The sequence below is a fragment of the Oncorhynchus nerka genome, linkage group LG13 (assembly GCF_034236695.1).
Source record: "Oncorhynchus nerka isolate Pitt River linkage group LG13, Oner_Uvic_2.0, whole genome shotgun sequence".
In the NCBI taxonomy this organism is placed as follows: domain Eukaryota; kingdom Metazoa; phylum Chordata; class Actinopteri; order Salmoniformes; family Salmonidae; genus Oncorhynchus; species Oncorhynchus nerka.
The window spans coordinates 12,358,804-12,372,277 of NC_088408.1; the positions used below are offsets into that span (position 1 = coordinate 12,358,804).

The 13,474-nt window shown below is 42.8% G+C and overlaps 1 protein-coding gene across 1 annotated transcript in view; it reads right to left on the reverse strand.

The window, feature by feature from the left end:
• Positions 1 to 12,582, reverse strand: part of LOC115123760 (coiled-coil domain-containing protein 85C-A-like) — a 162,367-nt gene extending 149,785 nt beyond the window's left edge. The window contains exon 1 of the mRNA XM_065026200.1: positions 11,122 to 12,582. Within this exon, the coding sequence (XP_064882272.1) occupies positions 11,122 to 11,860 (739 nt within the window). The 5' untranslated portion in view covers positions 11,861 to 12,582. The remainder of the gene's footprint in view (positions 1 to 11,121) is intronic.
• Positions 12,583 to 13,474: the final 892 nt, after the last annotated feature.

Below are 13,474 nucleotides of genomic sequence, written 5' to 3' on the forward strand. Positions count from 1 at the left end.
ATGACAGGTGACAGGTGAGTATAACAGGTGAATGACAGGTGACAGGTGAGTATAACAGGTGAATGACAGGTGAGTATAACAGGTGTATGACAGGTGACAGGTGAGTATAACAGGTGAATGACAGGTGACAGGTGAGTATAACAGGTGAATGACAGGTGACAGGTGACAGGTGAGTATAACAGGTGAATGACAGGTGACAGGTGAGTATAACAGGTGAATGACAGGTGAGTATAACAGGTGTATGACAGGTGAGTATAACAGGTGAATGACAGGTGAGTATAACAGGTGAATGACAGGTGACAGGTGAGTATAACAGGTGAATGACAGGTGAGTATAACAGGTGTATGACAGGTGAGTATAACAGGTGAATGACAGGTGAGTATAACAGGTGAATGACAGGTGAGTATAACAGGTGAATGACAGGTGAGTATAACAGGTGAATGACAGGTGACAGGTGAGTATAACAGGTGTATGACAGGTGACAGGTGAGTATAACAGGTGTATGACAGGTGACAGGTGAGTATAACAGGTGTATGACAGGTGAGTATAACAGGTGAATGACAGGTGACAGGTGAGTATAACAGGTGTATGACAGGTGAGTATAACAGGTGAATGACAGGTGAGTATAACAGGTGAATGACAGGTGAGTATAACAGGTGAATGACAGGTGAGTATAACAGGTGAATGACAGGTATATAACAGGTGAATGACAGGTGAGTATAACAGGTGAATGACAGGTGAGTATAACAGGTGTATGACAGGTGAGTATAACAGGTGAATGACAGGTGAGTATAACAGTGAATGACAGGTGAGTATAACAGGTGTATGACAGGTGAGTATAACAGACAGGTGAGTATAACAGGTGTATGACAGGTGACAGGTGAGTATAACAGGTGAATGACAGGTGACAGCTGAGTATAACAGGTGAATGACAGGTGAGTATAACAGGTGAATGACAGGTGAGTATAACAGGTGAATGACAGGTGAGTATAACAGGTGAATGACAGGTGAGTATAACAGGTGTATGACAGGTGAGTATAACAGGTGAATGACAGGTGACAGGTGAGTATAACAGGTGAATGACAGGTGACAGCTGAGTATAACAGGTGAATGACAGGTGAGTATAACAGGTGAATGACAGGTGACAGGTGAGTATAACAGGTGAATGACAGGTGAGTATAACAGGTGAATGACAGGTGAGTATAACAGGTGTATGACAGGTGAGTATAACAGGTGTATGACAGGTGACAGGTGAGTATAACAGGTGAATGAAAGGTGAGTATAACAGGTGAATGACAGGTGAGTATAACAGGTGTATGACAGGTGAGTATAACAGGTGACATGACAGGTGAGTATAACAGGTGAATGACAGGTGAGTATAACAGGTGTATGACAGGTGAGTATAACAGGTGTATGACAGGTGAGTATAACAGGTGAATGACAGGTGAGTATAACAGGTGTATGACAGGTGAGTATAACAGGTGTATGACAGGTGAGTATAACAGGTGTATGACAGGTGTGACAGGTGAGTATAACAGGTGAATGACAGGTGAGTATAACAGGTGAATGACAGGTGAGTATAACAGGTGTATGACAGGTGAATAACAGGTGAATGACAGGTGAGTATAACAGGTGTATGACAGGTGAGTATAACAGGTGTATGACAGGTGAGTATAACAGGTGTATGACAGGTGAGTATAACAGGTGAATGACAGGTGAGTATAACAGGTGTATGACAGGTGAGTATAACAGGTGAATGATGAGTATAACAGGTGAATGACAGGTAATAACAGGTGAATGACAGGTGAGTATAACAGGTGAATGACAGGTGAGTATAACAGGTGAATGACAGGTGATAACAGGTGAATGACAGGTGAGTATAACAGGTGACAGGTGAGTATAACAGGTGTGAATGACAGGTGAGTATAACAGGTGAATGACAGGTGAGTATAACAGGTGAATGACAGGTGAGTATAACAGGTGTATGACAGGTGAGTATAACAGGTGAATGACAGGTGAGTATAACAGGTGAATGACAGGTGAGTATAACAGGTGTATGACAGGTGAGTATAACAGGTGTATGACAGGTGAGTATAACAGGTGAATGACAGGTGAGTATAACAGGTGTATGACAGGTGAGTATAACAGGTGATGACAGGTGAGTATAACAGGTGAATGACAGGTGATATAACAGGTGAATGACAGGTGAGTATAACAGGTGAATGACAGGTGACAGGTGTATGACAGGTGAGTATATAACAGGTGTATGACAGGTGAGTATAACAGGTGTATGACAGGTGAGTATAACAGGTGTATGACAGGTGACAGGTGAGTATAACAGGTGAATGACAGGTGAGTATAACAGGTGAATGACAGGTGAGTATAACAGGTGTATGACAGGTGAGTATAACAGGTGTATGACAGGTGACAGGTGAGTATAACAGGTGAATGAAGGTGAGTATAACAGGTGAATGACAGGTGAGTATAACAGGTGTATGACAGGTGAGTATAACAGGTGTATGACAGGTGAGTATAACAGGTGAATGACAGGTGAGTATAACAGGTGTATGACAGGTGAGTATAACAGGTGTATGACAGGTGAGTATAACAGGTGTATGACAGGTGAGTATAACAGGTGAATGACAGGTGAGTATAACAGGTGTATGACAGGTGAGTATAACAGGTGTATGACAGGTGACAGGTGAGTATAACAGGTGAATGAAGGTGAGTATAACAGGTGAATGACAGGTGAGTATAACAGGTGATGACAGGTGAGTATAACAGGTGAATGACAGGTGAGTATAACAGGTGTATGACAGGTGAGTATAACAGGTGAATGACAGGTGAGTATAACAGGTGAATGACAGGTGAGTATAACAGGTGAATGACAGGTGAGTATAACAGGTGAATGACAGGTGACAGGTGAGTATAACAGGTGAATGACAGGTGACAGTATAACAGGACAGGTGAGTATGACAGGTGAGTATAACAGGTGAATGACAGGTGACAGGTGAGTATAACAGGTGTATGACAGGTGGTGTATGACAGGTGAGTATAACAGGTGAATGACAGGTGAGTATAACACACAGGTGAGTATAACAGGTGAATGACAGGTGAGTATAACAGGTGAATGACAGGTGAGTATAACAGGTGAATGACAGGTGAGTATAACATGTGTATGACAGGTGAGTATAACAGGTGAATGACAGGTGAGTATAACAGGTGAATGACAGGTGAGTATAACAGGTGTATGACAGGTGAGTATAACAGGTGTATGACAGGTGAGTATAACAGGTGTATGACAGGTGACAGGTGAGTATAACAGGTGAATGACAGGTGACAGCTGAGTATAACAGGTGAATGACAGGTGAGTATAACAGGTGAATGACAGGTGACAGGTGAGTATAACAGGTGAATGACAGGTGAGTATAACAGGTGAATGACAGGTGAGTATAACAGGTGTATGACAGGTGAGTATAACAGGTGAATGACAGGTGACAGGTGAGTATAACAGGTGAATGACAGGTGACAGCTGAGTATAACAGGTGAATGACAGGTGAGTATAACAGGTGAATGACAGGTGACAGGTGAGTATAACAGGTGAATGACAGGTGAGTATAACAGGTGAATGACAGGTGAGTATAACAGGTGTATGACAGGTGAGTATAACAGGTGTATGACAGGTGACAGGTGAGTATAACAGGTGAATGAAAGGTGAGTATAACAGGTGAATGACAGGTGAGTATAACAGGTGTATGACAGGTGAGTATAACAGGTGTATGACAGGTGAGTATAACAGGTGAATGACAGGTGAGTATAACAGGTGAATGACAGGTGAGTATAACAGGTGTATGACAGGTGAGTATAACAGGTGTATGACAGGTGAGTATAACAGGTGAATGACAGGTGAGTATAACAGGTGTATGACAGGTGAGTATAACAGGTGTATGACAGGTGACAGGTGAGTATAACAGGTGAATGAAAGGTGAGTATAACAGGTGAATGACAGGTGAGTATAACAGGTGTATGACAGGTGAGTATAACAGGTGTATGACAGGTGAGTATAACAGGTGAATGACAGGTGAGTATAACAGGTGTATGACAGGTGAGTATAACAGGTGTATGACAGGTGAGTATAACAGGTGTATGACAGGTGAGTATAACAGGTGAATGACAGGTGAATAACAGGTGTATGACAGGTGAGTATAACAGGTGTATGAATGACAGTGAATGACAGGTGAGTATAACAGGTGAATGACAGGTGAGTATAACAGGTGAATGACAGGTGAGTATAACAGGTGAATGACAGGTGACAGGTGAGTATAACAGGTGAATGACAGGTGAGTATAACAGGTGAATGACATGAGTATAACAGGTGTATGACAGGTGAGTATAACAGGTGTATGACAGGTGACAGGTGAGTATAACAGGTGAATGAAAGGTGAGTATAACAGGTGAATGACAGGTGAGTATAACAGGTGTATGACAGGTGAGTATAACAGGTGAATGACAGGTGAGTATAACAGGTGTATGACAGGTGAGTATAACAGGTGTATGACAGGTGAGTATAACAGGTGTATGACAGTATAACAGGTGAATGAATGAGTATAACAGGTGATGACAGGTGAGTATAACAGGTGAATGACAGGTGAGTATAACAGGTGAATGACAGGTGAGTATAACAGGTGAATGACAGGTGAGTATAACAGGTGAATGACAGGTGAGTATAACAGGTGTATGACAGGTGACAGGTGAGTATAACAGGTGAATGACAGGTGAGTATAACAGGTGTATGACAGGTGAGTATAACAGGTGTATGACAGGTGACAGGTGATATAACAGGTGAATGACAGGTGAGTATAACAGGTGAATGACAGGTGAGTATAACAGGTGTATGACAGGTGAGTATAACAGGTGTATGACAGGTGACAGGTGAGTATAACAGGTGAATGAAGGTGAGTATAACAGGTGAATGACAGGTGAGTATAACAGGTGTATGACAGGTGAGTATAACAGGTGTATGACAGGTGAGTATAACAGGTGAATGACAGGTGAGTATAACAGGTGTATGACAGGTGAGTATAACAGGTGTATGACAGGTGAGTATAACAGGTGAATGACAGGTGAGTATAACAGGTGAATGACAGGTGAGTATAACAGGTGTATGACAGGTGAGTATAACAGGTGTATGACAGGTGACAGGTGAGTATAACAGGTGAATGACAGGTGAGTATAACAGGTGAATGACAGGTGAGTATAACAGGTGTATGACAGGTGAGTATAACAGGTGTATGACAGGTGAGTATAACAGGTGAATGACAGGTGAGTATAACAGGTGTATGACAGGTGAGTATAACAGGTGATGACAGGTGAGTATAACAGGTGTATGACAGGTGAGTATAACAGGTGAATGACAGGTGAGTATAACATGACAGGTGAGTATAACAGGTGTATGACAGGTGAGTATAACAGGTGAATGACAGGTGAGTATAACAGGTGAATGACAGGTGAGTATAACAGGTGAATGACAGGTGAGTATAACAGGTGAATGACAGGTGACAGGTGAGTATAACAGGTGAATGACAGGTGAGTATAACAGGTGAATGACAGGTGAGTATAACAGGTGTATGACAGAGTGAGTATAACAGGTGTATGACAGGTGAGTATAATGACAGGTGAGTATGAATGACAGGTGAGTATAACAGGTGAATGACAGGTGAATGACAGGTGAGTATAACAGGTGAATGACAGGTGAGTATAACAGGTGTATGACAGGTGAGTATAACAGGTGTATGACAGGGTGAGTATAACAGGTGTATGACAGGTGAGTATAAATGACAGGTGACAGGTGAGCATATAACAGGTGAATGACAGGTGAGTATAACAGGTGTATGACAGGTGAGTATACAGGTGAATGACGAATTGAGTATAACAGGTGAATGACAGGTGAGTATAACAGGTGAATGACAGGTGAGTATAACAGGTGAATGACAGGTGACAGGTGAGTATAACAGGTGTATGACAGGTGACAGGTGAGTATAACAGGTGTATGACAGGTGAGTATAACAGGTGAATGACAGGTGAGTATAACAGGTGAACAGGTGATAACAGGTGAGTATAACAGGTGTGTATGACAGGTGAGTATAACAGGTGAATGACAGGTGAGTATAACAGGTGAATGACAGGTGAGTATAACAGGTGAATGACAGGTGAGTATAACAGGTGAATGACAGGTGAGTATAACAGGTGAATGACAGGTGAGTATAACAGGTGAAGGTGACAGGTGAGTATAACAGGTGAGGTGAGTATAACAGGTGAATGACAGGTGACAGGTGAGTATAACAGGTGAATGACAGGTGAGTATAACAGGTGAATGACAGGTGAGTATAACAGGTGAATGACAGGTGACAGGTGAGTATAAACAGGTGAATGACAGGTGAGTATAACAGGTGAATGACAGGTGATAAACAGGTGTATGACAGGTGAGTATAACAGGTGAATGACAGGTGACAGGTGAGTATAACAGGTGAATGACAGGTGACAGGTGAGTATAACAGGTGAATGACAGGTGAGTATAACAGGTGAATGACAGGTGAGTATAACAGGTGTATGACAGGTGAGTATAACAGGTGAATGACAGGCAGGTGAGTATAACAGGTGACAGGTGAGTATAACAGGTGATGACAGGTGACAGGTGAGTATAACAGGTGAATGAAAGGTGAGTATAACAGGTGAATGACAGGTGAGTATAACAGGTGTATGACAGAGTATAACAGGTGACAGGTGAGTATAACAGGTGAATGACAGGTGAGTATAACAGGTGTATGACAGGTGAGTATAACAGGTGTATGACAGGTGAGTATAACAGGTGTATGACAGGTGAGTATAACAGGTGAATGACAGGTGAGTATAACAGGTGTATGACAGGTGAGTATAACAGGTGTATGACAGGTGACAGGTGTATGAGTATAACAGGTGAATGAAAGGTGAGTATAACAGGTGAATGACAGGTGAGTATAACAGGTGTATGACAGGTGAGTATAACAGGTGTATGACAGGTGAGTATAACAGGTGAATGACAGGTGAGTATAACAGGTGTATGACAGGTGAGTATAACAGGTGTATGACAGGTGAGTATAACAGGTGTATGACAGGTGAGTATAACAGGTGAATGACAGGTGAGTATAACAGGTGTATGACAGGTGAGTATAACAGGTGTATGACAGGTGAGTATAACAGGTGAATGACAGGTGAGTATAACAGGTGAATGACAGGTGAGTATAACAGGTGAATGACAGGTGAGTATAACAGGTGAATGACAGGTGACAGGTGAGTATAACAGGTGAATGACAGGTGAGTATAACAGGTGAATGACAGGTGAGTATAACAGGTGTATGACAGGTGAGTATAACAGGTGTATGACAGGTGACAGGTGAGTATAACAGGTGAATGAAAGGTGAGTATAACAGGTGAATGACAGGTGAGTATAACAGGTGTATGACAGGTGAATGACAGGTGAGTATAACAGGTGAATGACAGGTGAGTATAACAGGTGTATGACAGGTGAGTATAACAGGTGTATGACAGGTGAGTATAACAGGTGTATGACAGGTGAGTATAACAGGTGAATGACAGGTGAGTATAACAGGTGTATGACAGGTGAGTATAACAGGTGTATGACAGGTGAGTATAACAGGTGAATGACAGGTGAGTATAACAGGTGAATGACAGGTGAGTATAACAGGTGAATGACAGGTGACAGGTGAGTATAACAGGTGTATGACAGGTGACAGGTGAGTATAACAGGTGTATGACAGGTGAGTATAACAGGTGTATGACAGGTGAGTATAACAGGTGTATGACAGGTGACAGGTGAGTATAACAGGTGAATGACAGGTGAGTATAACAGGTGAATGACAGGTGAGTATAACAGGTGTATGACAGGTGAGTATAACAGGTGTATGACAGGTGACAGGTGAGTATAACAGGTGAATGAAAGGTGAGTATAACAGGTGAATGACAGGTGAGTATAACAGGTGTATGACAGGTGAGTATAACAGGTGTATGACAGGTGAGTATAACAGGTGAATGACAGGTGAGTATAACAGGTGTATGACAGGTGAGTATAACAGGTGTATGACAGGTGAGTATAACAGGTGTATGACAGGTGAGTATAACAGGTGAATGACAGGTGAGTATAACAGGTGTATGACAGGTGAGTATAACAGGTGTATGACAGGTGACAGGTGAGTATAACAGGTGAATGAAAGGTGAGTATAACAGGTGAATGACAGGTGAGTATAACAGGTGTATGACAGGTGAGTATAACAGGTGTATGACAGGTGAGTATAACAGGTGAATGACAGGTGAGTATAACAGGTGTATGACAGGTGAGTATAACAGGTGTATGACAGGTGAGTATAACAGGTGTATGACAGGTGAGTATAACAGGTGAATGACAGGTGAGTATAACAGGTGTATGACAGGTGAGTATAACAGGTGTATGACAGGTGAGTATAACAGGTGAATGACAGGTGAGTATAACAGGTGAATGACAGGTGAGTATAACAGGTGAATGACAGGTGAGTATAACAGGTGAATGACAGGTGACAGGTGAGTATAACAGGTGAATGACAGGTGAGTATAACAGGTGAATGACAGGTGAGTATAACAGGTGTATGACAGGTGAGTATAACAGGTGTATGACAGGTGACAGGTGAGTATAACAGGTGAATGAAAGGTGAGTATAACAGGTGAATGACAGGTGAGTATAACAGGTGTATGACAGGTGAATGACAGGTGAGTATAACAGGTGAATGACAGGTGAGTATAACAGGTGTATGACAGGTGAGTATAACAGGTGTATGACAGGTGAGTATAACAGGTGTATGACAGGTGAGTATAACAGGTGAATGACAGGTGAGTATAACAGGTGTATGACAGGTGAGTATAACAGGTGAATGACAGGTGAGTATAACAGGTGAATGACAGGTGAGTATAACAGGTGAATGACAGGTGACAGGTGAGTATAACAGGTGTATGACAGGTGACAGGTGAGTATAACAGGTGTATGACAGGTGACAGGTGAGTATAACAGGTGTATGACAGGTGAGTATAACAGGTGTATGACAGGTGAGTATAACAGGTGTATGACAGGTGAGTATAACAGGTGAATGACAGGTGAGTATAACAGGTGTATGACAGGTGAGTATAACAGGTGTATGACAGCTGAGTATAACAGGTGAATGACAGGTGAGTATAACAGGTGAATGACAGGTGAGTATAACAGGTGAATGACAGGTGAGTATAACAGGTGAATGACAGGTGACAGGTGAGTATAACAGGTGTATGACAGGTGACAGGTGAGTATAACAGGTGTATGACAGGTGACAGGTGAGTATAACAGGTGTATGACAGGTGAGTATAACAGGTGAATGACAGGTGACAGGTGAGTATAACAGGTGTATGACAGGTGAGTATAACAGGTGTATGACAGGTGAGTATAACAGGTGAATGACAGGTGAGTATAACAGGTGAATGACAGGTGAGTATAACAGGTGAATGACAGGTGAGTATAACAGGTGAATGACAGGTGAGTATAACATGTGTATGACAGGTGAGTATAACAGGTGAATGACAGGTGACAGGTGAGTATAACAGGTGAATGACAGGTGAGTATAACAGGTGAATGACAGGTGAGTATAACAGGTGTATGACAGGTGAGTATAACAGGTGTATGACAGGTGACAGGTGAGTATAACAGGTGAATGAAAGGTGAGTATAACAGGTGAATGACAGGTGAGTATAACAGGTGTATGACAGGTGAGTATAACAGGTGTATGACAGGTGAGTATAACAGGTGAATGACAGGTGAGTATAACAGGTGTATGACAGGTGAATATAACAGGTGTATGACAGGTGAGTATAACAGGTGTATGACAGGTGAGTATAACAGGTGAATGACAGGTGAGTATAACAGGTGTATGACAGGTGAGTATAACAGGTGTATGACAGGTGAATGACAGGTGAGTATAACAGGTGTATGACAGGTGAGTATAACAGGTGAATGACAGGTGACAGGTGCGTATAACAGGTGAATGACAGGTGAGTATAACAGGTGTATGACAGGTGAGTATAACAGGTGAATGACAGGTGAGTATAACAGGTGTATGACAGGTGAGTATAACAGGTGAATGACAGGTTAGTATAACAGGTGAATGACTGGTGAGTATAACAGGTGAATGACAGGTGAGTATAACAGGTGTATGACAGGTGAGTATAACAGGTGTATGACAGGTGAGTATAACAGGTGAATGACAGGTGAGTATGACAGGTGAGTATAACAGGTGAATGACAGGTGAGTATAACAGGTGAATGACAGGTGAGTATAACATGTGTATGACAGGTGAGTATAACAGGTGTATGACAGGTGAGTATAACAGGTGTATGACAGGTGAGTATAACAGGTGAATGACAGGTGAGTATGACAGGTGAGTATAACAGGTGAATGACAGGTGAGTATAACAGGTGAATGACAGGTGAGTATAACAGGTGAATGACAGGTGATTATAACAGGTGAATGACAGGTGAGTATAACAGGTGAATGACAGGTGAATGACAGGTGAGTATAACAGGTGAATGACAGGTGAGTATAACAGGTGTATGACAGGTGAGTATAACAGGTGTATGACAGGTGAGTATAACAGGTGAATGACAGGTGAGTATGACAGGTGAGTATAACAGGTGAATGACAGGTGAGTATAACAGGTGAATGACAGGTGAGTATAACATGTGTATGACAGGTGAGTATAACAGGTGTATGACAGGTGAGTATAACAGGTGTATGACAGGTGAGTATAACAGGTGAATGACAGGTGAGTATGACAGGTGAGTATAACAGGTGAATGACAGGTGAGTATAACAGGTGAATGACAGGTGAGTATAACAGGTGAATGACAGGTGATTATAACAGGTGAATGACAGGTGAGTATAACAGGTGAATGACAGGTGAGTATAACAGGTGAATGACAGGTGAGTATAACAGGTGAATGACAGGTGAGTATAACAGGTGTATGACAGGTGAGTATAACAGGTATAACAGGTGTAGGACCTTCGACTTACCACAGAGTCCATTAGGGATGCTCCTGTGATGGTGTGGTGCTGACAGGTCATCCATGGACCTCCTCTGGAAGGTGCCTCCCAGCTTGCCCTCCCTTTCCGCGGGCAGCTTGTGTATGTGGTTGTGGCTGTTGTGGTTGTGGTGGTGGTCGGGACTACCTGCGCTCCCAGTGCTGGAGGTGCTACTGCCATCCCCGACATCCCGAACTGTCCCAGTCCCGCCATTCAGGTTGGTGAGGCTGGACTGGGAGTCTATGGAGCTCCGGGAACCGACTCCGTTCCTCTCCTCATCCAGCATGAGGATGATCTCCTTCAGGTCCATGTTCTCCCGCACCACCCTCTCCTGGTTGGTCTCGAGCTCTTTGAGCTTTAGCTGGTAGGTACCCACCTCCTTCCACATGGCACTTGAGGAGTACCGGCCAAACCGCTGCCACTCCCGGGACAGCTTCTTGCCCTTCTGCCGGTCGTCATCCAGGAAGCAGCAGAGCTCGCGCAGCTCGTTGTTGTCGTCCTGGAGCTTCTGGTTGATCTCCTTCAGGTTGCGGATCTCGTGCAGGTGCACCTGCAGCCTCCGGTTAACGTCTTTCATCATGTTGCCGTGGTCGATCATTAGGTTCATCTTCTCGTTGTCCAGCCTCCGTAGGCGCTTGACCAGCTCCTCCTTGCCGCATCGCAGCAGCTCTTCATCCGGTAGCTGATTCAGGTCTGGCTCCTTGGGTCCCTCCGACAGGTTTTTAGCCATGTCTCCCAGCGCGGTCTGTGGTTTCTCCTCGGTCAGATATAAGCAGGGCAGTAAGCTGGATGTTTAGGCTAAACTAACCGAGTCTCAATTGTGGAATTGTATTGAAATGTGAATACATGATACGGAAATAAAGGTGGCACCTCGGATCAAAAAGTTGAATGAATCAAATGAAAATGCGATGTTGTCTACGTCAACCATTCACAAGTGGCAGCAGGCAGTACACCCTCACCTGTCGTTCAAAAAAATAACTCGCGCTTGGTATTTGCTATTATTCTTTATCTTTGCATTTGTTCATAAATCGTGTCTATAACGTGTAAATATTGGTAACATCCCGACAAAAAAACAAGTGGATGTTTACCGATCAAAGCTCCATCACGTATCCCTCGCGCTGAGAACTGTCAGAGGAATCCTCCGCATTCCAACATTGCATGTGTAAATCCTGTTATGCACGTATGAAAGAAATCATCAAAAATGATTAACAATTCTGCTTCAAATCGAACATAAATATGCGTTTGGAAACGTTTTTATAAAAAACGAATTAATAGCACTCTATTTACTATTGCCGCATGTTGCATTTCCGAGACAACAGAAACGAATGGCTTTTACAACCGACACAGTGCTCGAGCTCTTTCAAAAATAAGCCTTTTCCCCGAAGTGGTGAGCGCCTGCACGCGCAGCAGAGTGAATACCCGAGCTCGCTGGGAATTAGCACGGTCCTCCACTGTTTCCACTGACTGTAGTGCGTACTCGGGTTTGAAAAGGTTCAAGAAGCTCTCGATCAAGACAGCCAATCAAGAGGCAGGCCTGATCGTGCCTGCTCCACGCAATGGATGTCACCGTCTTCTTAAAGGGCCAGTAAAGGAACTTCACTTCAAACGTTATGAAAGACGTGAAAATGCATGATTTTCTTATCATTAAAAATGTATACATTTATCAATAAATGATCAAACAGAATAATTGAGAAAATAGACCACTATTCTTAATTTTTTTAAACATTTTTTTAATTTAAACTTTATTTAACTAGGCAAGTCAGTTAAGAGCAAATTCTTATTTACAATGACGGCCGACCCCGGTCAAACCCTAACGACGCCGGGCCAATTGTGCACCACCCTATGGGACTCCCAACCACGGCCGGTTGTGATACAGCCTGGAATCGAACCAGGGTCTGTAGTGACGCCTCTAGCACCGAGATGCATCATTTATAGCTATGTGACCTGTTATTATCGTGTTATAAACATATTATAAACATGGTTTGGCCTAATAACCTATAGTACTATAATAAAGCACTATCTCCTGCTTTCAGTCTGCAGAATGTCTTAATCCTTTTAATTGCTATGTGAAAATGATGATAGCTTTAGTGTACACTTCCTTGCCCTGGCATGTTGACCCAATTCAAACAATGGATACACTGTTTCCAAACTTTGTACTAATTACTGAATCATCAAAGCTGAGGCGGCAGAGGAAAGAACTGTTACACTTGATTGAGTTTTCACAATGCAACCCATCATAAAACTCTAAGTAGAATTCTTCCACTTGCAATTCAGTCAACAGCAATTCATTCAACATGTATTTAAAATGACACTCATCTAGAGGTTACGAGTGTAAACAAGAAAG